Genomic DNA, 27107 nt, shown 5'->3' with positions numbered 1-27107 from the left:
CGCGTCCAGAGCCTCTGCTCCGCAACGGGAGAGGCCACAACAGTGAGAGGCCCGTGTACCGCAAAAAAAAAAAAAAAAAAAAAAAAAGCATTAGTCAAACAGGTCACTGTGTATCATACGTTCAAATAAAATGTTAATCCACAAAATTGACTGATTCTAATTTTTAGCAACTAAGTTAGAATCTAGTGTGGGTGACGGGGGTTTTTTTGTTTTTGTTTTAGGGATTTGTGGTACATGTTGCAAGGTAAAGACCATTAGATACCTCAGTTCTTAGATTTTTCCTCAACAAATTTAGATTTTGTTGTTTATGAATATGAGCATATGCACACTCTTGCAAATAAAGACAAAGTGATGGACGTAATAGCATTCAAGAAGTGGAGTCAGTATTGACTATTTCATATATTATTCCTTTGATATATTTTGTCAAATGTATAAGTCTCATAAAATTTATGTAGGAGACTATGCAGTTAAATAGGAAACTTTGCAATTATATATTCAAGATATCATTTAGATGTTTTAAATATCCCACTCTTTTATAAAGAACTATATGTTCTTCTTTGTACTTTCTTCCTATGTTCTTCCCCCATCAGGGGCATAAATAACCCCCAAAATATACATAAAGTATCAGTTACTTAGAGCAGTACTAAGAAGCAAAAAGATCTAGAAACTTGAACTGTGTGTACACGCGGTATGGTACGCTCACATTAACACACTGGTTGCGAGCCCATACTGTGAACGTGTCACATTAACACACTGGTTGCGAGCCCATACTGTGAACGTGTATGCACTGCCAGCCTTGCTCCTTTAAACTTTCCAAAATGAAATTTCAAACATCAGGTAGTTTACAGAAAAGGTGCAGAAAGAATGTATACTCACAGTGGTTAAGATGCAGTAGAATGTGATGTTCTATCCAAGTAAGCTTCAGAGAAGCCCCTCTAAACTGAAATGAAACAGCAAAGTTGGGCCTTTTCATTTTCTTAGCTCACCTATTATCAAGTCCTGCATTCAGTTCTCACCTTCTAATTTATTTTAACTTAAGATCTCTTCTGGGTGAGGGTTTCTCAAATTCCAACCGTATGGACATTTTAGGTGAGATGGCTCTTTGCTGTGAGGGCTGCCCTGTGCATTTGTAGAGTGTTTAGCAGCATCCCTGGCCTCCCCCCACCAAGTACCAGTAGCAGTTGTGACAACCAAAACTAGCCCCAGGCACTGCCATACATCTTTGGGAAGGGGCATGGGGTTCGCAAAGTGCCCCTGGTTGAGAGCCATTGCTCTAGGTACTTGGCAGGTAATGATGATAATTATTTTTACGTTTTTGACAAAAGTCGCTATAGCACTACAAGAAATAGCAAAAGGAACCAAATAGCATTATTAAATACCCTTTTTTCTTTAATCGTTTGGATAGTTTTTTCACGTTGATAGTCTTATTATTTTTCCTGATTATTTTCAATAGTAATTTTATTTTGAATCTTACTATTTTGGCAAAAAATATAGCCTGAGCAGCGGGGTAGGTTAGGTTTTAACCATCAGTGGTTTTTGCATGGAATCAGAGTATGTTCTGTAATATGATCCTTCTCTAACCTTCTCTTTAAAAACATGCCCCAGTGGTCTCTCCCTACATACTTAATCAAGCGAATGTTTCATCTTGCTCAGGCAGACTCTCAGGAGCTCACATATTTATTGCAAAATCCTGACCTCTGTATAAACGTACCTTTGGGCTGCTCTAATTTTTTGTATTCACTTCTCTCCTTCAGGCACAGGGGCAGAGCCAGGGTCAGCAATCTTCAAGTAGTTTAACAGGGGTTTCATCCTCCCAACCCATACAACATTCTCAGCAGGTGAGAGCAACTCATTGCTACGTTTTATGGATTAGCAGTAGCCAAAACACTGGTTTACGTCTTTCGTGAATTGGATTCCTGATGTAAATGGCTTGCTAAGTTTTTGAAAGGAAAATCTAGAGGCATAACATTTCCTGTCTTCAGTAACATTTTAGAAAATCTTTTGTTTAATATATTTTTGAATGGTCTATTAGATTAGACATACATTGAAATTCAAAAGAATTATCTTTACTGACATACTTTATGTGCCTTCTTAAACAGATGATTCTACGCTATTTTAACAATACGGTTGACCCTTGAACAGCACAGGGGGTTAGGGGCACAGGCCTTCTGCACAGTCAGAAATATGTGCATAACTTTATAGTGGGTCCTCCCTCTCTGAAGTTACACATCGACAGCTTAAACCAATCTTGGATCGCGTAGTACTGAAGTATGTATTTACTGAAAAAAATTAACATATAAGTGAACCCACGCCATTCAAACCTGTGTTATTCGAGGATCAACTGTACAAAGAATGTCATTTTTGTGTGTATGTATTTCACGATTTGTCCTTTTGTGAGCATTTTACCATTGCTTTCACTGTGCTTGACTCTAGTAATGCTCCACTCCTTTTTAATTATTTCTTATCTTTGGGGTGGGGCATCAGATTTTATGCTAAAATGAATGAAAGCCTAAGAACAACTACTTCAGGAACTTTAAAAAAATGATTTGGGGAATTTGTTCCCAAAGGTTCAGAGAACTCAAGGGATTAGTATAATGCTGATGTATTCAACAGCAAAACTGGTAATTGTAAAATTAAATATCTGTAGTGCATCACTGATATTAGTTAACAGTAGTTATTTACATGGAAATAATGCTTTGGGGGCACAATCGAATATTTATTATCTGTTTCAAATAAAATTTATAGCCACTACATGTGTCATAAAAACTTCCCAGTGAACTATTTTGTTGATAGTTCCCTATGCAGTGTGTTTTCAAACCACCAAATTCTTAATTGGCTTGTTTCTATCAGTTTTTGAAACTAAGTTTTCAGTTCTCCTTACAAATGGCCTGCTCACAGTCCAGCATGTGATCATGTGGTCGTTTGATGCTGGTTTAAGATTAGATGTTCCTTGTACAAGATTAGCTTGGTTATACAGGCAAACCTTGTTTTACTGTGCTTCGCTTTCTTGTGCTTCGTAGGTACTACATTTCTTCTTCTTTTTTTTTTTTTTTTTTTAACAAATTGAAGATTTGTATTAACCCTGCTTCAAGCAAGTCTGTCAGCACCATTTTTCCAACAGCATTTGCTCATTCGTGTCTCTGTGTCACGTTTTGCTAATTCCCACACTTATTTCAAACATCTTCATTACTATTATATTTGTTACGGTGATCTGTGATCAGTGATCTTTGATGTTACTACTGCAAAAGGATTATGACTTGCTGAAGGCTCAGGTGATGGTTAGCATCTATTAATAAAGCATTTTTTAAATTAAGGTACGCACATTGTCTTTTTAGTCATGATGCTGTTTCACACTTAATAGACTACAGTGAGGTATACGCACTAGGAAACAAAAAAATTCACGTGACTTGGATTATTGCAATATTCACTTTATTGCAATGATCTGAACCAAACCTGTAATATTTCCGAGATGCCTGTATATACATTTTCTCTGTGGCCAACAGCTCTATCTTATAGAATAGAAGGGCTGGGAATTACACGTTTTGTCTTGCTCGTGCCCTTTCTTCCAGACAAGTATCTGAATCTATATATATTTATAGTTACGTTCAAGTAGTCACATTTTTGCCAAGCTTAACAGGTTTAATTATATTAACAACCCCTGATAAGAATACAAAATAAAAGTTACATAAAGCTGAGTGAGGACAGAAACGCTATCATGGATACCAGTCTCCTAATTCGCTTATCATTGGACACAGGCCAATACCAATAAAATGTGCAGATTTAAGTGTATGCTCTGTTTTTCCTTTTCCAAAGGAATTTGTTATGAAGCAGTGAAATAAGCCATTGAGTTTAATGGTGATGAAAGTATGCACAGTCGGGGGGCGGGGGGCAGCTCCACAAATGTCAGGTTAAAAGAATCAGGTGCTTGACTCTTCTGGGAAAAGATCTGACTAAATGGCTATCTCTACAGTACAAACAAAAATTCCCGTTTCAGTGATGCTTTTTTCAGATATTTTTATTTTGTGAGTTATTTTAAATATAGGATGAGTTAAATAGAATCATAAAATTGAGCCCTCAATCTAAATAAGTGTATGCAGTCTAGAATATTTAACTTTTCCAGGGTTGCATAGCCAATAGATAGAACTAAACATTACAAACCATAATCCAAGATTTCTACAGTAGTTTTCTTTTTTCTTCATTAAAGTTCTACGGGGATTCATGATTCTGCAAAGGTGCCCAAGGAGCTGTATTTTTTTGTTTTATCTTCTGGGGTTCCATATATAGAAAAGGAAGATTGTAAACTTTCTGTACTGTACAGTTAGAGTCTGTTTTTAGATCTGATTTTCGTTTTGCATACCGTCACGTCCCAACACCACCGTAGGAAACAATCTCTCGAATTTTACTAATGTGAGGAAAGAGATGAACTTTAGCTGAAATTTACTTTATTTCTTGTGTTTCTGAAATATACTGAATAAAGGATTGCTTCTTTTCACGTTTTTATCAAGAATCTCTTCTAGTGGTATATCGTGTCTTAATGAGGTACCAGAAATAACTTTCTCCTACCGGAAATCTGAGTATTTTGCTGCCACGAAAGGTCATGAGCTACCCTGCTTCCTTAATAATTTCATCCATAGGGCACATGTAGAGTCTGTAGGTATCTCTTACTTTTTGTTCAACTGAGGCTCATGAACATTTTTTTCAAGCACCGTTGTCCAACAGATAGTACACGGTCACAGGCTGTTTTCAAGAGGCAGTTTTTTGCAAAGCATGATGCCAAGTTGCTATGCTAAACAGTACTTGTTTGGCGAAAGTGTTGATTATTAGCCAGTGTGACTGTGCAAAAATAAAAAACCATATACTCCTGTCCTATCCAGAGGTGCCACTTCTCCATAAATGCCTTAATGTATAGCTGGATACATGCCTCTCAGTTATTCTAAGCAAGGAGTGAGGGCATATGTTTATAAAACTGCTCGTTTTTGACAGTACACGCACACACACACACACACACAGAGACAACTAATTAAACAGTTTTTTCCTAACTGAGTTCATGCTCTGAAGGACCATGTGCTAGGCACTGATGGACTACCAAGATGGATCATATAAGGCTACTTTCAGGGAGCCTGAATAATCTGGTAACCATATACGTCAACTCCTACAAAACGAGTAAGGATAATAGCTAACATATATAGTGTGCAAAGCAATCTACCTGTGTTTTTATTCAATCCTTCTATGAATCATATAAAATATAGGTACTATCATTATTTCCATTGTACAGATGGGAAAGCTGAAACGAGATCTGGAGACGCTAAGTACTTTACCCAAACTTCTAAAAGACAGAAAGAATTTAAATCCAAGTAGTCTGACTCCATGAAAGGAGGAGACTATATCTCTTCTGAGCAGGGAGGGGGATATCAGTAGGTTTATGAAAGAGCATTTGAACTGGACTCTGATTATGAGTTAGATTCAGATGAAGGATAAGGAATATTCTAGGCCCAAAGAAAAGGGCAGGGGGGCAGTATAAGCAAGGTAGAAGGCACAAAGGTAGAAAGCTGTGAGACAGAAACAAATAAACCTTGGGTTCAGTGTAGCTAGAATACAGATAAGTCAGGACTTTTGGTTAGGACTCCGTGCTCCCAATGCAGGGGGCACTAGTTTGATCCCTGGTCAGGGAACTAAGATCCCACATGCCACGTGGCACGGCCTAAAACAAAAAACAAATAAGTGAAGGTGTGAGTTCAGGAAAGAGCTGATTGAGTCCAAATTGTGATGTAAGCAAGGGTCTGCGTTGAAGGGGGTGCGGGAGAGAGGTAATTTTGCGCCCAAATATAAGGGGCAGGGGATTTGCTCAGATTGAACCTTTACGAAGAAGGGGGATCACCACTTAGTCAAACTCTCATCAGGCTCACATCACGGGGCTCTTACTGGTCTTTGCTTTGAACAATAACACAAAAAAATATTAATGGAATAAAGTGAAACTGTTGAGAACAAGTGTGCCTGTAAGGACCTTAAAGGGTGTATGTAGTTGGAAATGTTTATAGGCAATATCTGACAGAATTGGTTTTATATATGCCAAGACATTAAACATAGATTTTGTCCTTAGGGGAACAACTTCACTGTTCCAGGTTCATTGTAAATAACATTTAAAGATCACTTAAAGGTTACATGAATATACACCTGTAAGACAATTGCAAAAACAATAGAACTGTCCTAATACTAATAATCAAGCAGATGCTTGTCACTGCAGATTTTATCTCAAGACACAACTTAAAGAACAAGTACTATGTTTTGCGCCAGAAAAGCGAGATCATTCATAGTGTAGCTTCCCTGAAGATAAAAATGCTGATGTATAATTACATGTGAAGATTTTGAATGAGGCAAGGGGAGCAACATTTCTGAATTAGTATATTTATATAAAAGACAATCTTATTTAGGTATGAAAATTAATGACTTAGATAACTGTAGATAGTTCACGGTGAATTCCTTAAAGTTTAAATATATTCAAGTTAACCAAAAAGGTTTTCTACTTTCTTGGTTCTTGTTTCTTAGTGGGAAAGTGGGCAAAATTGTCTTATATTCAGAGCTGCCTTATAGTTGGATACATATGGTATATCTTAGTTGCTGAAAATAAATTTTATATAATTCAGCCATTTGTTCTAATTTTTTTAAGTTAAGAATACATTATCAGAGCTAAATAAGGATAAAACAAACATGACTACTGTCACTATTACATTTCAGGATTCTTTTGATGGTTTTAATTCGTATAATAAGAAAGAAATGAGGAATAAATATCAGGAAAGTAAAAATATTATTTGCAGATTATCACCTAACAAAATCTAGGATGCTTGTTAAGGTGGGTAGATGCATAATAGATATAAAAACAAAAATAAATAAGTCTTGGGGATGCAATGTACAGCATAGTGACTGTAGTTGATAATACTGTATTATATGTTTGAAGGCTGCTAAGGCTGCTAAAGGCTATCATTGGTTGTAGCATTATTTCAAGTAACAAAAAATTCAATCAACCAAAGTGTTCATCATTAGGATATCAGTGCCGTTGATAAATAAAATGGCATGTCAGAGAACAGTATTTATAAAACGGGTGTGTTTTTGTTTTGTTTTTAAAAACAAAATCAACTTGTGTGTAAATGACCACTTATGCATAGAAGAAAATTCATAAAGTCGATGCACCAAACCACTAATTGTGATTGCCTGTGGAGAAATGAGGTTGGGTATTTTCATTTAACTCTATTAATCTAATATATTGCTTAAAATTTTTATTACAAACAGGTATTGTTTTTGTATTTAAAAATTAAAAATTTGGGCTTCCCTGGTGGCGCAGTGGTTGGGAGTCCGCCTGCCGATGCAGGGGACACGGGTTCGTGCCCCGGTCCAGGAAGATCCCACATGCCTCGGAGTGGCTGGGCCCGTGAGCCATGGCCGCTGAGCCTGCACGTCCGGAGCCTGTGCTCCGCAATGGGAGAGGCCACAACAGTGAGAGGCCCGCATACCGCAAAAAAAAAAAAAAATTAAAAATTTTAAATTAGTTATAGGTATTAAAGAGGCTTGAAAGTCAGCTATGAAGTTCAGATTTTTGTTAGGCTAGAGGGGGCCATTAATTTTATTGCAAAATTTAGTGTTTGGGTACAATTACATGCCATTCATCAAGTTTAGGTGTATTATACCAGAGTGCCTAGCACATGCTTGATTTCCAGATGACATTCCCTTTGCCGTACGTTGAGTTGAGTGATAGTGTCCTTGTTTTCAAAGAAGGAAACCTCATTTTGGCAGTAAAATGAGCAATCTCTAAGGTATCACAGCTAGTAAATGGTAAAGCTGGCGTTCAAAATTCAATGCTTTTCTCCCATTTTGTAGCCGTTATCAAAGCTATTCTTTAAGCAAATTAATTACACAGTTGATGAAATATTGATAGATGAAGGGAAAGAGATTAAAGGAAGAGATTGGATTAGTTTAATATAGGACCAAAGTGAGAGCTGCTATCAAGAAATGGGAACAAAGAGGGAGGAATTTGGAGAAGAGAGGGTCTGTTTGGACATGGTGTCTGAAGGTGTTTATAAATACCTGAGCTGCTACTGGGGCAGGGAGCCTATTAGGTGAAGAACCAGTGGTGACTCAAACTTTGAAACATGGGTTAGTTCTTGGTTGTACCATCACAAATAAAGAACACCAGATGAAAAAGAAAGATGTGTAAAAAGGGGAATTGGTGAATTTGGGTTTGTGCATGTCTTGATTACTAAAATTGCCATCTTTTACAGACACTGATAGGCAAACATACTTCCTAAGAAACATGCTGTTAATGACTTGAAATAAAACTGAGTGATGGTTTTCTTCTCAGCAGCAAGGAGTGCAGCAGACAACCCCCTCTCAGCAGACAGCGCAGTATTCACTTCCCCAGATGTCAGCCTCCAGTGAGGCCATGACTGCACAGCCCACAAGTCAGCCTCAACCTCCACAGTCCTTTTCGCATGTGTCAGCAGGAAAACAGGTGAACGCTTAACTTCTAGAAAGGAGTGCCACATGACTTCTACCTTCCCTAATGGTGAAAATTGGTTATTTTCACTGCAGAAATGAAGTGAAAATTGCTTCTTTTGTGTATATGCATTGGTTAATATAAATGTGTATATACAGCAGCAATAATCCAAAAATGTTTAACTTTTAGGTTTATCAGCCTAAAATCAGTTTGACAGGTATAGAACTGATAAAGGTGCTGTAGTAATTGAACCTATGACATTTTCTAGCATTGTCAGTTGTACCTATCATTCTAGGTTTGCAGTTAATGCTGTGTTTTCACGTAGATTTATGCATTGTTTCCTTCCTTCATTGCCTTCTGAAGTCATAAAAAACCCTTATATGGAATGATTTTTTTTTCTAAGTTATCCTTCTAGTCACTTGAAAAGTAACTCTGGGGACTTCCCTGGTGGTCCAGTGGCTAAGACTCCGTGCTCCCAATGCAGGGGGCCCAGGTTCGATCCCTGGTCAGGGAACTAGATCCCGCATGCTGCAACTAAAGATCCTGTGTGTTGCAACTAAGACCCGGCACAGCCAAATAAATAATAAATAAATATTAAAAAAAAAAAAAAGGAAAGAAAAGTAACCCTGTAGAAGATAAGCTCTTCTGAATGACCTTTTTTTCAGGTTTAACATCGGGGCAGCTTGTGCTTGTATTGTTTTTGTCATATTTCATCACATCTGAGATACTGTCAATTGTAAAATGCACCATTATTTTATGTAACACTGAGAACTGACATACCATTAATTGTAAGATATATCTTAATGTCATAAACATTAAAATGACCAGGTGGTGGAAAGGGATGATTGCATCGTACAATCAGTGAAATATAGTAATTAGACCTACTTTTACAGGCCTGTGTTAGACTTAAGAATTGTGGAAGCACTATGGATGAGCTCTAACTCCACTGAGAAGGAAGTCCTTTGAATTTCAGTCATCACTGTAGTATCAGTTGTAGATTTAGTGACAGCAAACATACCAGTGGATTATGGTATGTGAAACATATCTCAGCCAGGCTGTAAAGAAAACAACCTTTCATATGGAAGGGTTCTCTTTGTTGTTGAACGATGAAGCATGAGCAAAATTTCCTGCCACAAAAGATTTGAAACAGCAGCCAGTCTGTCAGCCTCCCTGTCTCCTGTTGTCCTCTCCCTGCTCTTATGTGGCACATTAACTTACACTAATGTATGCAAGGGTTTGGTGTTTGTTTTAATTTTCTTTCTTTTTGGCTAATACATAAGTCTTGCTTTTGGCAGCCTTGCTTTTTTTTTTTAAAGTCTGTCTGTTTTGTTTTTCTTTACCTTCCCAGCTTCCAGTTTCCCAGCCAGTACCAACTATCCAAGGCGAACCTCAGATCCCAGTTGCGACACAGCCCTCAGTCGTTCCAGTCCATTCTGGTGCTCACTTCCTCCCTGTGGGACAGCCACTCCCGCCTTCCTCACTCCCCCAGTACTCTGTTTCTCAGATCCCCTCAGCTCCTCAGCCAGCTTTCTCCCCGCTTCCTGTCACCATGGCAGCTGGCATTAATCAGCCTCTGCTTACCTTGGCTTCCTCTGCTCCAGCAGCTGCAGTCCCAGGGGGACCCGCCGTGGTCCCTAGTCAGCTTCCCACCCTCCTGCAGCCTGTGACTCAGCTGCCAAGTCAGGCTCACCCGCAGCTCCTGCAGCCAGCAGTTCAGTCCATGGGGATAGCCGCTAACCTCGGGCAGACTGCTGAGGCTCCACTCCCCTCTGGAGATGTTCTCTACCAGGTACCGTGTTGGCTGGTGAGAAGGAGGGCACCAGAGGGTTTGGTTCTAATGATAGAACATCAAGGACTTAAAAACCTAATAACTGAATATCAGAATAACTAACAGTAACAAAAGTTGCTGATCTCAACCAGAGATGCTAAAATAGTAAATTCTGAGAAAGGACAGGGCGATGATGTCTGATGACTCATTTCCATTTTTCCCAAGACATCTCTTGGGAGAAAAATGGTTCTCTCAATATTCAGTGTAAGCTGATTGAAAGCTAGATATGGCTAATAATAGAATATATCAGGCTTTTTTTTAATGGGAAGAGTAAATATGGGTAGCCGACATGGTATCAGTAAAAAGTTTCAGGGTTTAGATTTAGAATATTAGCAAGTCATTATATGACTGGAATGACTGATACCTTGAAGAGTTTTTGCATTCTCCTGTTTGATTGGGTAGAAAGTAGGTATTTTCTAGAAGGAATTATGTCTATTCCTCCTATTTAAATAGTCTCCAGGAGGGAAAAAAATAGCAACTTAAAAGTATAGTTGTGTATAGTCCTGTCCCCTAAATTGAAATCAGTTAACCATTTCATTTCAAGAATCTTCTTTAAATTATTAGAAAAAGATCAGGCTACTTTTCTTCACTATGTTCCCTTTTTTTTTTTTTCTTTTTTTTTTCTTGCTTGTCTTGCTGTTTTACTCATTTGATGACCCAACCTGCACTAATTCCCCTTCCTCGTTTCTGTCACAGGGCTTCCCACCTCGACTGCCACCACAGTACCCAGGAGACTCAAATCTTGCTCCCTCTTCCAGCGTGGCTTCTGTGTGCATTCCTTCTACAGTCCTGTCCCCTCCCATGCCGGCAGAAGCACTGGCTGCACCAGGTTACTTTCCTACAGTGGTGCAGCCTTATGTGGAATCAAGCCTTTTGGTTCCTGTGGGCAGTATAGGAGGACAGGTTCAAGTGTCCCAGCCAGCAGTGAGTTTAGCACAAGCCCCCACTACATCCTCCCAGCAAGCAGCTCTGGAGGTAAATGGAATTCCTGCATGTTTATGTCTAAACTATATGTATAATGGGATAAAAATGACAGAGGAGAAATACAGTTTCCCCTGGTTTAGAATGCACTTGGAAACTATTGCGAACTAACTTCTGAATGACTTCTTCTTGCAGCCGAGTGAAATGCCAGTGTGGGGCCTTGTTGCCACTGGCTGTTCTGTTGGGAAGTGAGTGTGCCTTGGAGGAGATAACGCTGCTAGCACTTCACTTCTTTAGCTAGCCCTTCAGCCATTGTTCTTATCCTTTCACAAACTCCTGCCATTGGCAAGTCACCAGAATACCTTACCCTGCTGTGCTCCCGGTGATCATTTTTGCCCCTCTTGGAGAAAGCTCTGAGCTGTCTTTGCACTTTGCTCTGCCTGCCCTGTTGCACATTCTGGTGAGATGCTGGCTGCACGGCAGGTTGTAGTTTCTCACTAACTAGCAGCTGTTTTGGCTGATGACACACTGTGCAGTCTGTACCAGAGACTAGCTTTAGAAATTTCCTTTGCAATTTTAAGATGACTGTCTGCAGATGCTGAATATTAAGAATTATTAGTAAATGTAGTGCTTCTAGGACTTAGGGGAGGGATAAGGAAAGGAAGAGTAGCGTATTGGGGATGGTCGACAATAAATAAAGTATATTGCTGCCAAGGTGTGAATTATCCTTTCTGTTTACAGAGCACTCAGGGCGTCTCTCAGGTGGCTCCTCCAGAGCCAGTTCCAGTGGCTCAGCCACAGCCTACCCAGCCTGCTACATTGGTCTCTTCTGTAGACAGGTATGTGACAGTACAGTTCTCCTTTCTTGACTGGTAGATAGGATGGTAGGAAACTTTAAAATGTCTCGCCTTTAAATCTCATCGTAAACTGAACTTTTTTTTTCCGAAGTGCACATTCAGATGTTGCTTCAGGTATGAGTGACGGCAATGAGAATGTCCCATCATCCAGTGGAAGGCATGAAGGGAGAACTACCAAACGGCATTATCGCAAATCTGTAAGAAGTCGCTCTCGTCATGAAAAGACTTCACGCCCAAAATTGAGAATTTTGAATGTAAGTATTGCTGACTTCTGGGTTTCATATAGTTAGTTCATACCATTTAAATATTTCTAAGGCTTGGGTGTATTGATGAAAGTTTAGGATCTTGTATCACCCAAATGATACTGTTAAATTCCATATTTCTAAAAAAAAAAAAATACAGAGAGTTTTTATTTGTAAAACAAAGATCTTACATTCTTACCAGACCCTTCAGTGGAAGATGTGTAAGTAGCTGAAAGGCTGATATTTTCTTCAGGTTTTCTTGCTCCTAGTTTAAGAGGCAAAGTAGCAGTGCTTCAAGGAATAGTGGTAACATTCGGCTTAAGTTCAAGTGATAACCTATGTTACTTTGTCACATTCAGTAACAGATCTGAGCATGGTTTTTCTGAGATATGAAGTACCTTTTCTTTTTTCTTTTCAGGTTTCAAATAAAGGAGACCGGGTAGTAGAATGTCAATTAGAGACTCACAATCGGAAAATGGTTACATTCAAATTTGATTTAGATGGTGACAACCCTGAGGAGATAGCAACAATTATGGTATGTCTGTTTTTGGAGTTCCAAATTTTTCCTTCATACTTTATCTTCATATCCACTGCCCTAGGCAAATATGCAATATTTTGTAAACTATTTTGACAGTTAAATATTTATTTCAATGTGACTGTAACTAGCACACCGAACCTGTGATTTAGAGGTGCTTTTGTGTAGGGCATGTCTAACTAGGTATTGAAGAACTAACTTACATATTAACTAAATAATAATACAGGTGGTGTGCAGATAGGACAGAAGTCATGGAAGTGGTGATTGAATGACCTAAAGCTTGGGGAACACTGCTAATTAAGCTGATGTCACATTTCTTTGACAGGTGAACAATGACTTTATTCTGGCAATGGAGAGAGAGGCATTTGTGGAACAAGTGCGGGATATTATTGAAAAAGCTGATGAAATGCTCAGTGAGGACGTCAGTGTGGAGCCAGAGGGTGACCAGGGATTGGAGAGTCTCCAGGGAAAGGATGACTATGGCTTTGCAGGCTCTCAAGTAGGTTGACCGTTCCTGTAGTGAAGCTTCGTTTATGTTAAATATTTGCTAAATTTGCCTTGCACGATGTCCAGCGGTACCACATTACACCTGTAACTGAGATTATCAACATTTATGTTCTTTTTGCATGTGGCGATTTGCTTAGTGCCTGCTCATTAAGATTGAGTGAGAGAATGAATTTAATCACTTTTGTTTGTTGTAGAAATTGGAAGAGTTCAAACAACCAATTCCTGCATCTTCCATGCCACAGCAAATAGGTGATTTTTTCTTTCCATTGTTTGTTCTTACCTTTGACCTAAGAAGTTATGTGCTAATAATGGAATCTTGAAGCTTTGTGTGAGTGACAATGTATATAATAATAATGCAATTAAATGGTTTGTTTCTTTTTAAGCAGGCCTTCCTACCAGTTCTTTAACTCAAGTTGTTCATTCTGCCGGAAGACGGTTTATAGTAAGTCCTGTGCCAGAAAGTCGATTACGAGAATCAAAAATTTTCAGTGAAGTATCAGATACAGGTAAGGAATTGCTTCTACCACATACATATATAAACCCTGTGTCTCTCCTTTATTGGAAGCTTGGTCATCAAGCAGTAGTTCAAATGATGACATAGACAATAAAGAATAGTAGAAAATTGAGACTGACCAACAGATAAACATTTGGAGACAGGGAAATAGGTGATGAATAGAGAGGATTTGAGCAAAAGGGCACAGAAGGGTGGCCATACTAGATACAGCCCGTGTGACTGATACTGTGTAGATTCAGCACTGTGTGTTTGTATCTCCATTTAGCGCTGCTGTATATCGTTTGAGGTTACTCCGTGTTTTTTCAGAAATAGATATTCATACAAGATCATTTCTTTTGCTGGAACTGCTATATCACTTAGCCGTTTTAGAGCCTATCATGTCCTTGGGGGAGGTTTTATACCTTGTTGGTATGTGGCATTGTTGGGAATCCCAAAAGTAGATTGTTCAGACAGTCTTTTGAACCCACCTTTTTAAAAAGAACTGATTCTGAGTTTTTATTTTCCTTTGCAGTTGCTGCTTCTACATCTGCTGGTGCTGGAATGAGCTTGTCTTACTCTGCTTCATCCCTTAGTCTACAGCAGGCCTTTTCTGAACTTAGACATACGCAAATGGCAGAAGGGCCGAGCACAGCACCTGCCAACTTCCGTCCGACGGGGCCAGCGTTCCCAGCAGTGCCCCCTTCCGTGATCAGCCCTGCTGGAGCTCCAGCCACAGCGGCAGCCGTACCCTCAGCGTCAGCCCCTGCCACGGGCTGCCCTCTTAGTGACGCTTCCGCATCAGCCGTTCAGTCTGAGGTTGCAGTGCCCACTGAAAAGGGGATTGCTGGAGTTGCCACCTGCACAGGTGTAATACCCTCCAGTGGTCTCCCTGTACCACCTGCATCTGAATCCCCGATACTTTCCAGTGTGGTGTCAAGCATCACAGTGCCTGCAGTCATCTCAGTATCAGCGACATCCCAGTCAGTTCAGGCTCCCACACCTGGGAGCGTCGTTTCCGGTACAGGCACATTCCCCTCTGTACCAGTCTCAGTGACGGCAGCCTCTGCAGTGAGCAGTGCTGCTGCCCCAGGCGCTAAGCCTTCACCTGTATCGTCGCAGCAGGTGGCAGGCAGCATGGCTGGGACAGCCACGCTAACATCCGTGTCGGCAACCGCTCCAGTCCCGAGTCTAGCTGCACAGCCGTCCCTTCCACCCAGCAGCAGCACCTCTGCTCTTACTCGAGCTGAGACTGTAGTGGTTAGTGCGCACGCACTGGATAAGATATCTCATAGCAGCATGACCGGATTGGCTTTGTCCCTCCCCGCGTCATCTTCCTCTCCCTCCTCCCTGGGGGCAGGGGTATCTAGTGCTGTTTCTCAGCCTGGTATGGCTCATCCTTTGGTCATCCCATCAGCTGTGGCTTCTACTCCTGCCCTTTCCCAGGCAGGACCTACTTCCACACCTTTACTACCCCAAGCTAGTATCCCACCTTTGGTACAACCTGTTGCCAATGTGCCTGCTGTACAGCAGACACTAATTCATAGTCAACCTCAACCAGCTTTGCTTCCCAACCAGCCCCATACTCACTGTCCTGAAATAGATGCTGATACTCAACCCAAAGCTCCTGGGATTGATGACATAAAGACTTTAGAGGAAAAACTGCGGTCTCTCTTTAGTGAGCACAGCTCATCTGGAGCTCAGCATGCTTCTGTCTCGCTGGACACGTCACTCGTCATGGAGACCACTGTCACACCAGGCCTCCCAACCACTGCCGTTGCACCAAGCAAACTCATGACTTCCACTACGAGTACTTGCTTACCACCAACCAGTTTGCCCTTAGGAACAACTGGTTCGTCAGTTATACCAGCGGTCACTCCTGGGCAAGTTTCCACCCCAGTCAGCGCTGTACCAGGAGTGAAACCTGGAACTGCTGCACCAAAGCCACCTTTAACTAAGCCTCCAGTAAGCTTCTTGTTTTGAAATAGTTTGAAAAATAAGATCACTCTTCTCCCCCTCCCCCAAAAGTACACTTTTAACAATACAGCCTTGCAGTATAGTTATAAAGATGCCTAGCTTGTGGTAGGTACTCAGTATTTATTAAATAAATTGATTGAAGGTGATTTTAGGATGTATGTACGTGAACATGAGGTTTTTTTTTTTTTTAATGAAATATGGCAGGATTGGGGGTTAATTATGTTGTAAGATTTTCTAAGAGTGTATATAACAGTTAGGTAAAATACAAGCATTATTTCTGAATTGGTACAGACTGAAGAAATCCGTTTCCCAAAAGGGAGCTGAGTGTTTCTGCTGGCGATTGTACATAGTAACAGCAGTTCACAGTTTTTGTTTCCATGAGAATGAAGCAAATTTTCTGCCTTGCTCAGATTCCATAGATGTACAATTTGAGGTTTATAAAAAGTTGGAAGTTGGTGATGACTTCGATGTGGTGGAGGAGAAATTAATCTAATGCTAGGGATAAAATAACTAGAAAGTGTTTTTTGGTTCTGCTATGGTGGCTTCCTCTCATTCTGCCATATTCAGTCTCTCATCTTCTCCAAATAACAAGGCTCTGTTTCTCCTACTGTATTGTATGCTTTGCCCATCTTTCTGCATTGCCATTGATGTGAGATTCTTTTTACAGCAGGGTAATATAGAGGCTTCACTCAGACAAAATACAGATTACTTGATAGTATTAGATTTCTGATGCCTTTTGTTATGAGACCTGCCCCATGGTTATTTCTGAACTGTTTTGTTTTCCCAGGAAAGCCTGATAATACTGTACCAAATAAGAGGCTCAGGAGTATCTGGACTGTGCCTCTTGTGTCTAAACAGCCTTTGTTCTCTCTGCTTTCACTAGGGGATCGCCTTTTACTAAACTTTTCTGTTCGTTTTATTGGTATGTCATAGTAACCCCTGTAATAGTATCATGATTATAATGTCCTTTATTTAAGGTAGATACCAGAGTGTAACCCAGGTGAGAAGCTTGCCTTAACTAGATACATTTTATTCTTATGCTTCTGCATTTGAATTAGTTGGTTTGCTCTCCAGTATGCAGTCTTTACTCTTAGTGTCTCATGGACTTGAATTTCCCTTCGTGTCTGTAGGTGTTGCCAGTGGGTACTGAACTTCCAGCTGGTACTCCACCCAGCGAGCAGCTGCCACCTTTTCCAGGACCTTCACTAACGCAGGTGCCCCAAGACTTGGCAGATTTCTTTTTGTGCCTCTGCTTTCTTTCACAAGCTCATTTAAATTCTCCATTGCATGATCTTGCCTTCTGGCTCCTATTTGATTTTGACTTAGTAAAAACTTTCTTTTAAAACACCATAGCTGATGATACAGGCCCTACTTAAAGTAAGAAGCAAATCATCTAAAAATCATTTGATATTAATATTTTTTCATATCTTACGAAAAAAGAAGATAGCAAACGTGACAGTTTGCCAAAAGAAATATAATTCCTCTGTCATTCATACCTTTGTAGAGCAGTGAAAGATTAGACCATTGTGGAAGTAAAAAATTATATGTCATCAAAATTAACTGTGAAAGTTCCTGAGGAAAGGCTACCACCCTGATAACTGGTAACGCCCTTTTTCTCTGAGTTCAGTACAACCTGTTTTTTCTTGAATGTTTGACATTTTTTTTCAGTGACCACCTAATGAAGTAATTGGGTGTAAGCGTCATGTTTATAAAAAACAGGTATTATATCTTAAAGTACAAAAACCACACAGCTCAGCTAACGTGAGACTGCTCCGAGAAGAACTGAGACCGGTGACGTGAATGTGAGATTCCCATCTCACACTCAGTTCTGCTCACTACGGGTCAGAATTGCCTGCACTATTTAAATTATTATTTCCCTTTCCCACCCTACCCCCGACCCTACACATTAGTTGAATTCCCATAAATAAAGTACTTGGTATGATCCCATTGTAACTATGAAAAAACTTCTGACATGGGACAGGCTAGTAAACATTGAAAATAAGTTAGGAATTTATTTTAGAATAAGATATAAGAAAAACATGGTAAATTGCTAACTTGAAGTCTGAATTTATCCTACTTCTTTAATCCCAGATGTACAGTAAAACGTAATTTAAGGAACTTGCCATAATAAAGTAATAACTCCAATAGAGAACCCATTCCATCGGCTGCTAAATTTTGAAAAAAAAATGCATTGTGAAAGTCTTGAACCTATTTTCTCATTAAAAACATGTATTCCAGTTCCTAAGAGGGCCCAAAATGTGATGAGAAACTGCAAATTAGATATGTAGTGGGTGAGGATAAGTGGATGCTGCTGCATATAGAGGGAGAAGCACAGATGACGGCTGGAGAGGCAGAGGTAGATAGAAGCCAAGATAGTGACAGAGTGTGGTGATGCCATCTTCTGTTCATAAGGACGGGCTCTCAGAAAGATGTGCCCAACTGAAAAAGAAAATAGGGAACAATACCGTGAATCTACCAATCAATCTTGATACATTTTTCAGAATATATTTTTAAGGAGAGGACAAATAGTTTACTTTTCTATCTCTAAGTAACATCAAACATAGAAGGTAAGAAAGAAGACTTCAAAACTGTAAAAACATAAATGTAACTGAATTTTTCTGTGGCTTGAAAACTTGACAGTAAAATTTTGAGAGCTTGGTAATTCATTCAAGCAGTTACAACTAAGTTGAACTTAGGATATTTTTGAGTTTAATGTTGAGTGAGCAGACGCGTGTTATGTTGTGTGGCCCCGAAGCAGGAAGCAGTGTGTCCTGTGTAAGCTGGCTCTGGCTGTGCCCGAGGCTGTGCTCACTGTGTTGTGTCCTTCAGCCCCAGCAGCCCCTGGGAGATCTGGATGCTCAGCTGAGAAGAACGCTCAGTCCAGAGACCGTTGTGCTGACGTCTGCAGTTGGTGTGAGTTCTGATAAAATCTCCCCACAACCCTAATATATTATATTTCTGGAATATAAGCTGTAACCTAGACCATTATTAATACCTTTAACACCTAATCAGAGTCTTTGCTTGTTCCAGTCGACAGAAATGAGACGATGGATGAAAGAGTAGCACTGACCCAGTAGTGTAACTATGGAAAAAAGTTGATTTGGGAGGCACTTTTCTTGTCTTACCTGTGGTTACAATCATACCACCGATCAGTTCTATGGACTTTGTGTTTATGCTTTGGAGGAGGCTATACTTTAAGTTCGAAGTCTTAACTTCTTCCTTTCAGGCTTGTGACACAATAATGTTCTGATTAAAACTACTTTTTCTATGAATATCCAAGTTATACTTTTGAGCATTCCATGAGAAAAATTAAAAAAGCAGTTTGGAGAGGTTAAGACTCAAAATTTCTTTTAAAAATCTATAAAATGCCTGTCTTTCTTTACCTCAGACTTATTTTTAGGTTATAAAGTCACTCTTTTTAAGTCACTGATGCTAAAGATGTTGTGTATCTGTGTGTGTTTGCAGCCCGTGTCCGTGGTGGCTCCAACAGCAGTTGTGGAAGCAGGAGCCCAGCTTCAGAAGGATGGTGAGAAGCATCCTTCTTCCTCTGTATTCCCACTTCCAGACCTTCCTGTAATTGATGGTAGAGGTTACTATGTCAAAGACACATTCTCGAGAGTTCGTAGGTGTACTTGAGACCGTGTTGAACAACATTTTTATGTATTTCATGATTGAGGAGCATTGATACTAATATTGAGAGCATGTAATATCAGCAAAGTTGTGAATTTTTTACTTTTTTTTTTGAGGGGTAGCATGCCAGGGAGTAATGATAGTTTCTTAGCATAAGACCCTTTGTTATTATTAGCTCAGCCAAATCCTTGGTAAGAGATACAAGGAAATTCAAGCATATTTATAAAAGTTAATTCATTGGCCACCTCTTGGCTTTTGAGATGTATAGAAGTATAGATAAGTTTGAACAGCATGGATGGTAGAAATACAGATGCAAGATTTCACATCATCAGTTTAAACATTATTATTTTTTTTTTGGCTGTGTTGTGTCTTCATTGCTGTGTGTGGGCTTTCTAGTTGCGGTGAGCGGGGGCTACTCTTTGTTGTGGTGCGCGGGCTTCTCATTGCGGTGGCTTCTCTTGTTGCAGAGCATGGGCTCTAGGCGTGCGGGCTTCAGTAGTTGTGGCACACAGGCTCAGTAGTTGTGGCTCATGGGCTGTAGAGCACAGGCTTCAGTAGTTATGGCGCATGGGCTTGGTTGCTCCGCGGCATGTGGGATCTTCACAGACCAGGGCTCGAACCCGTGTCCCCTGCATTGGCAGGCGGATTCTTAACCACTGTGCCACCAGGGAAGCCCCCAAACATTTTAATCTATTTCTGGAGTCTCTAGAATTGGTCTGTCCATAAATATCTCTTTTTTAAAAAGGCACATTTCCAACTTAATTTTGTAAAAATTGTCCATACCAACAACTTAAATGTTTTCTTAGAACTTTTATCACCATGTGCTTAGTCATAAGTTCATTGTCAACTACTAGCGCTGTAAAGTTTTGTTGTAAATCTCTTTTCACCATCAGTCCCACAGAACCTGGGAAATGTAACACTTATTTTTTGTTGCCTTTTCCTTCAGAATCATTTATAATCAAAAGTGAAATAATTGAGATATGCTTAATGTAATTTTATATAGCACGTGCTTAATAATATTTTTCCCTTTTTATTATATCCATTCTCCTCAACACCACCTGACATAAATGTAATTCCCTGAGCAACTATTAATAAGATTACCTGAATGTTCTTCTTCCTGTCTTCCTTAAGTGCTAAATTTCACTTAAAACCTTTCTAAAGTAAATTATTTTCAAGGCAGTCACAATCTGAATTGGCTCTCATTTTAAAAGAAGTGACTTGAAAGTCAGTGGAACAGATTAGAAAGTCTAGAAATGGACAAACTAAAATGTAATGTAGAAAATGAAAAAGGTGACCTTTCAAATCAGTGAGAAAAGGGGATATTTCAGTAAATGGTTTGGGACAACTGGACAGCCATTTGGAAAAAAGTAAAGATAGATCACTAGCCTAGGCCAAAGTAAATTCAAAATGGAACAAAGATGGAAAATGAGCTCATAAAATAGGACTGTACAAAAACAAAAGGAATCTTTTTTTTTTTTTTCCAATTGTCTAGAGCAGGGTTGACAAACTTGTTCTGTAAAAGGCCAGGAAGGGAATATTTTAGGTTTTGCTGGTCATACAGTCTCTGTCATAGCTACTCAAGTATCCAACATATTGTAGTCTAAAAGGAGTAATAGATAATAAATAAAGGAAGGAGTTTAACTGTGTTCCAATAAAATTTATTTATAAAAACAAGCAGTGGGCTAAATTAGGTCCACAGATCATAGTTTGCTGCTCCCTGATATAGAGAAAGATGTTATTATTACATTTAATCCCCAACCCAGAAGCATTAATAGATTTTAAATTTCTGCATGGGGAGAAAAAGTACTGTTATGTCCAAAGATAAATGGAAAACTGGGAAATGTGTGTGTTGTATATTCGTATCACAAAAAGGACTAGTTTTGTTAATATAAAGAATTTCTGTAAATTTGGCATGGACCAAGAAATAATCAAAAGATACAGAAAAAAAAGAAACTTAGACATGAAGATACTTAACTTCCTTCATGAAACAGAAATGCAGAATAAAACTACAAGTGATTGTATTTCTCACCTGTCCTTGGTAAATTCAGAAGTTTAAAAGCCACTGGTGACTTGGTACAGCCTTTTTGGAGATCAGTTTATGTCTGTCAGTGTTTTAAATGACAGCGATTCAGTATTGGGTTGGCCAAAAAGTTTGTTTGGGTTCCTAAATGAACTTTTTGGCCAACCCAGTACTTCTATTTTTAGGTATTTATTTCACAGATCTATAAGAATATACATATTAGAGCACTTTTATAGTAACAAGAAGTTCGGAATAAGTTAAATTTCCATCAGTAGAAGCCTGGATAAAATATGGTACATTTTTAAATTTTTCATATGTATATACATACACTACAACACTATGCAGCCATTAAAAAGAATGAGACTGATATGGAAAGATCTCTTAAGTTACATCATTAAATGAAAATATCAAAATCAATATTCTACTAGTTGTATAAAATAAAGAAAATGCTGATATATATTAATTATCTCTAGAAAGAAACTCAGACAAGTGATTGTCCCTAAAGAGGAGGACCTCGGTGGCTTTAAAGTGGCTCAAAACTACTTACCAGTGATTCTGCCGCTTACACTGTCTTGCTCCAGGATTTTGCTTAAGTGTTGCCTAAACCAGTTTGTCATAGCTGGTTTTCATTTAAAAATGGGTCTTTAGTATCCTAGGTAAAAATCTTACTGTTTGCTTCATTTATTTCTGCCTTTGAATCATAGGATGAAATTGTAGTGTCATTTCCTGTTAGCGTTAGTTTATTTTGTTGTTTTTTGTCTTTTTTTTTGCGGTACGCGGGCCTCTCACTGTTGTGGCCTCTCCCGTTGCGGAGCACAGGCTCCGGATGTGCAGGCTCAGTGGCCATGGCTCACGGGCCCAGCCGCTCCGCGGCATGTGGGATCTTCCCGGACCAGGGCACGCACCCGTGTCCCCCACATTGGCAGGCGGACTCTCAACCACTGCGCCACCAGGGAAGCCCAGCCTTAGTTTTTATAGTATCTCTTCATGTTTGAGTTAAGCCGTGAAGCCGCCTTGCTGCTGTGTGACTTTTATTCCTCCAAACAGTGCCATGTCCTCTGTGCGAGTGTACAAGGGAAGGTAGAGGGTTTCACAGCGATACAGTCTTTCACACTCAAGGTGTCTAGTAGGAAAGCAAACAGTAACTGTTTCCCCTTGTTGGACAGGGTCAGGGAAAGGGGGGTAAGGAAATCTCCCTTACCTGTAACAACTTTCTTCTTCTGATATGTAGTCTCATTTTGCTGTGTTTCTGGCTGAAGCAAAAAGAAGCCAACTAAAAAAAGATGCTGATTTAAGTTCTTTTCCTCCTCCATGTACTTGTTTCAGTGTCTCAAGTCACAGAAGGTCCTATCCTAGCACCCACTTCAGGGACTGGTGTTTTTAAGATGGGGCGATTTCAGGTAAGACAGTCACTGCTGGGGGATTGTGTATATAATAAAAAAGGGATTCCCAGTTTGGGGGGAGTGTGTATATAATAAAATTATTATCTACCTTTTAGGACCGAATTGCCATCAATGATATATTTCTTTTATATAAAGCAGTTTTTAGCTCTTTATCATTTTCCCTTCTTAAAAATAATACATGCTAATTAAAGAAAATAAAGAATATTTAGAACAGTAGAGAAAACAGTAGATAGTCACACTGTCTGCCCATCCTTCCACCCCACCCCCCTGGGATTACTTTTTGGGGTGTGTTTCTTTCTATTCCTTTTGCTCTGTACATGTGTATATCTCAAATTGGCCCTGCTTCTCCTCTGAATGATACTGATACTTTGTAGCTTTTTCCCATCTAGTAGTAGGTATATCTAACCATTTTCCTATTGTCAGTCATTAGGTGGCTTCTGATTTTTCCAACACAGTAAGTAAAGTAACAGTGAACGTCTTTGTATATAAAAACATTTTCCATGTTTAGGATAATTTTCTTAGGATTAATTTCCAAAGTGAAAATACTGAGTCATCATCAAATAATACCATCTAATTGTGTTTTCCCAGTTGGGAAACAAGTGAACATTTTCTGGCTTAGTACATAGGGCTATACAAGCTTTGAAAATCTTTTTTTTTCTTTTTCTGTTTTCACACCTGCTTTCTTATTATTCTCATGATAGCAATTGAAATTGGGGATATTAGGTCATATTTTTCTCATTTGTAAACTGAGTTTCTCAGAGTTTGTCGCCGCCCTGAGTTTGTATTTATAATACATTGTCAAACTAGGACAACGATCTATATCCTTCTTTTAGCACCAGCTAGTTGTGCTGATTCTTGAAGCTTAGCTGGCATTTAACATTTATTAGATTTAATCTTTGTAGTTTTTCTTGTTCACAAGCAACCTTCAATATTCCATGACCTGTTGTTATTTATATTTTCATTAAGATGTAATCTGAGTCCTGTGCACAACATGAGATATGAAAGTAAATAATTTACTTACTTAGCTTAGCCAGCCACTCAGAATCTACATCTCATCTGTACATCTCAGTATAGATATGTCATGCTCTACAGTGAATGGTATTCAGTTTATTTTCACAGTCAGAGATGGGAGGGGCTATGCAAACAATCAGCCTACTCAGACTGGGAAATAAAGTGATTCACTTTTGGTCTCTTTCCATCAGGTTTCAGTTGCAATGGATGATCCCCAGAAAGAGGGTAAAAATAAGTCAGAAGATGTAAAGTCTGTTCATTTTGAATCCAGTACTTCAGAGTCCTCAGTGCTGTCAAGCAGTAGTCCAGAGAGTACCCTGGTGAGGCCAGAGCCCAATGGGATAGCCGTCCGTGGCGTCTCTTCAGATATGCCAGATAGTAGCGCACGTAAAACTCCTGAAACTGGGCAGCCAACCAAGGTTGGACGTTTTCAGGTGACAACTACAGCAAGCAAAGTCGGTCGTTTCTCCGTTTCAAGAACCGAAGACGAGATTACTGAGGCAAAGAAGGAGGGACCAGTGGTATCTCCTCCTTTTCTGGATTTGGGACATGACGTTCTTCCTGCTGTGATACCAAAGAAAGAGAAGCCCGAACTGTCAGAGGCTTCACATCTGAACGGGCCGTCCTCTGACCTGGAGGCTGCCTTCCTCGCTCGGGATGTGGACGATGGCTCAGGGAGTCCGCACTCCCCGCAGCTGAGCTCAAAGAGCCTCCCTGTCCAGGGCCTGAGTCATTCCTTCAACTCCTCTTACATGAGCAGCGACAATGAATCAGATATTGAAGATGAGGACTTGAAGTTAGAGCTGCGGCGGCTACGAGAAAAGTACGTGCGTTTCTCCTGTGAAAGGGTACCAGCAGAGCCGTATGAAGAGCTGGCTCCCAGAGCTAGAGGGTGGGGTGTACAAGAGCTGGCTGTCTGAAGGTAGTTCTTACAGAACTGCTTCAGCACCTTGGCATTACTCGTAGCATGTTATTGTTGTCAGTGGCTCTTTTGCGTTGTGAACCTCATCTTAGCTATTATTGGCCTACCAGATGAATCTGGTAATGACACTGGGATATGGATTACGATAGCAGGTTTTCTTGGTCACGTTCGATGAACTGGGTCCGATTCGCAAGTTCAGTGTTCCTGTGTAGAGCTTCCAAGTCAGGAAATCTCTTTCTCCTAACACATCACCAACCATTTGTGGTTGGCTAGGAGCTTGCTGGAATTTGGCTTGGGTAACGGAGGCCAGCAAGAGGAGCTGACACACTTGAATCACAAGGTGACAGCAGTTAGATTCAGTACATTTGGGGGAAGGATCCACTGGTGAGTAAATACGTGAATGGAGGTTAAATAATGTTGTTAATTCTTGTTTGAACAAAGGTGGTTATATTTTTGCATTATGCTTGGTTATCTTTCATAGACATCTTAAAGAGATTCAAGACCTGCAGAGTCGCCAGAAGCATGAAATTGAATCTTTGTATACCAAACTGGGCAAGGTTCCTCCTGCTGTCATCATTCCCCCAGCGGCCCCCCTTGCAGGGAGAAGAAGGCGACCCACCAAAAGCAAAGGCAGCAAGTCTAGTCGCAGCAGTTCCTTGGGGAATAAAAGCCCTGGACCAGGTCAGCCATGGGTGTCCCATCTTATGTTTTTGTCTCCAAATGTGTATATAACCTACGGAACATTTGTTAAATTTCGAAGGCGTTTGACTTCCCTAATACGCTTGCTTCCTTGCCTTGTCTACTCCCCATATTTATAGAACGTCTTTTGAGTTTATGGAAGACAGGTCAGTGCTATGACCTATTCCTTTGTAATCCATTTTACCTCCGTTTATAGTTGTTGATGAGGATAAAACACTTAGCTTTGCCTGCTAACTCGTGGAGCTCACATTTCACCAAGCTTCTAGGCAGTTGAGAGAAAATTCATTGTTCTCTGTCAGTAAAGTCCAGGTAGATTCTTCCTTTTTAATGAATGAATTGGTCATAATTACAACAGGGATGAATGTAAATTTCATGTAAGTATTTGGGTATGTCATATGATAATTTCCTTGGCTAAAGTTTTTGTTTTATTTATCTGTATTGGAATAAAGAACTTGCTATTGTTTATAATCAAAAAAATAGTTAAATCATAATCTCTGGAAATGAATTGTAGTTTGCCTATTTTTTATTATGATAGCGAGTTTTTACCATTTGGTGAAATTATGGTAATGTTAACAGATAACTAGTTGAAAAGTAAAAGCAGCTAAAAAAAGTTTATACCTCATACTTGCTCTTCAGTTCTAATATAAATATGTTGGAAAGCAGTTGTAAACTTAACAGCTTTCCATTCTCTGGAAGCTTTCAGAGACCCCAAGCTTTTCTCTAGCACATGAGAACCAGTTGGTTAGGAGACATGTGATGATAAGCTGTAGCAGCTAATTCAGGTTCTGATCCCAATTTTGACCTTCTTTTTGCGTGGACTTCTAGCCACTAGCTACTAAGGAATAGAGAAGTTAGTCCATTTCAGGCCACCTGGCTAATGATTGAAAGCCACCTTTTAAGAATAATTTTAAATATGCATTACTCTCCAATCCCTACATCATTTTCGACATCTCTTTTGTACTTGATCTGACACATGTACAGGAAAGACTAAGCAGAGACTGTCTCTGGAACCAATCTGTATCATGATCCAACTCAGTGTTTATAAGAGGGTAAAAAAGGCAATGCTGAGATTGCAAAGTGGAATTCTCTCATGTCCACTGCACATGCTAGTCTTCTTACTCAGCTTAGACTTGGAATCATCCAAGTTGTCTATGGCTCAGCATCTTCAGGGATGGGGTCCTGTAGCCCTGTTGCCTGTTGAGTCTCCTGCTACATCTCACTTCCCCTCCTGTCAGTGAGACCCTTGCTCTTTGATCTCCTATAGTTTTTGGCCCATTATTAATCCGTCAGTGGGACACATTGGAGGAAAGACAGTGCCTGTCAGGTGCGGTTGGAAGGCTGTGCACGTTCCCTCATGCCGCTGTGTCTTTTGGCAGGTAACCTGTCTGGCCAGAGTGCAGCTTCAGTCTTGCACCCGCAGCAGACCCTCCCCGCTCCTGGCAACATCCCAGAGACGGGGCAGAATCAGCTGTTACAGCCCCTTAAGCCATCTCCCTCCAGTGACAACCTGTATTCAGCCTTCACCAGTGATGGTGCCATTTCAGTACCAAGCCTTTCTGCTCCAGGTCAAGGTAAGA

The 27107-nt window shown here is 39.9% G+C and overlaps 1 protein-coding gene across 16 annotated transcripts in view; it reads left to right on the top strand.

Moving 5' to 3' along the window:
- Window positions 1–27107, top strand: part of WNK1 (WNK lysine deficient protein kinase 1) — a 136295-nt gene that overhangs the window by 99567 nt on the left and 9621 nt on the right. For 3 of the 16 annotated variants that reach the window (XM_049694784.1, XM_049694783.1, XM_033404141.2), the window contains exons 9-26: window positions 1755–1838; window positions 8354–8503; window positions 9837–10277; window positions 11013–11291; window positions 11979–12076; window positions 12186–12348; window positions 12755–12871; window positions 13197–13370; window positions 13573–13627; window positions 13762–13884; window positions 14404–15833; window positions 16976–17059; window positions 18675–18758; window positions 19311–19371; window positions 22822–22895; window positions 24101–24732; window positions 25313–25512; window positions 26907–27101. In XM_049694784.1, the coding sequence (XP_049550741.1) occupies window positions 1755–1838; window positions 8354–8503; window positions 9837–10277; window positions 11013–11291; window positions 11979–12076; window positions 12186–12348; window positions 12755–12871; window positions 13197–13370; window positions 13573–13627; window positions 13762–13884; window positions 14404–15833; window positions 16976–17059; window positions 18675–18758; window positions 19311–19371; window positions 22822–22895; window positions 24101–24732; window positions 25313–25512; window positions 26907–27101 (4444 nt within the window). The remainder of the gene's footprint in view (window positions 1–1754; window positions 1839–8353; window positions 8504–9836; window positions 10278–11012; window positions 11292–11978; window positions 12077–12185; window positions 12349–12754; window positions 12872–13196; window positions 13371–13572; window positions 13628–13761; window positions 13885–14403; window positions 15834–16975; window positions 17060–18674; window positions 18759–19310; window positions 19372–22821; window positions 22896–24100; window positions 24733–25312; window positions 25513–26906; window positions 27102–27107) is intronic. The other 13 variants (XM_004278990.4, XM_033404132.2, XM_049694788.1 and 10 more) reach the window with 12 other exon arrangements.

The sequence above is a fragment of the Orcinus orca genome, chromosome 11 (genome assembly GCF_937001465.1).
Source record: "Orcinus orca chromosome 11, mOrcOrc1.1, whole genome shotgun sequence".
NCBI lineage: Eukaryota > Metazoa > Chordata > Mammalia > Artiodactyla > Delphinidae > Orcinus > Orcinus orca.
The sequence above is the reverse complement of the archived record's forward strand: the minus strand, read 5'-3'. Positions and strand labels throughout refer to the sequence as shown.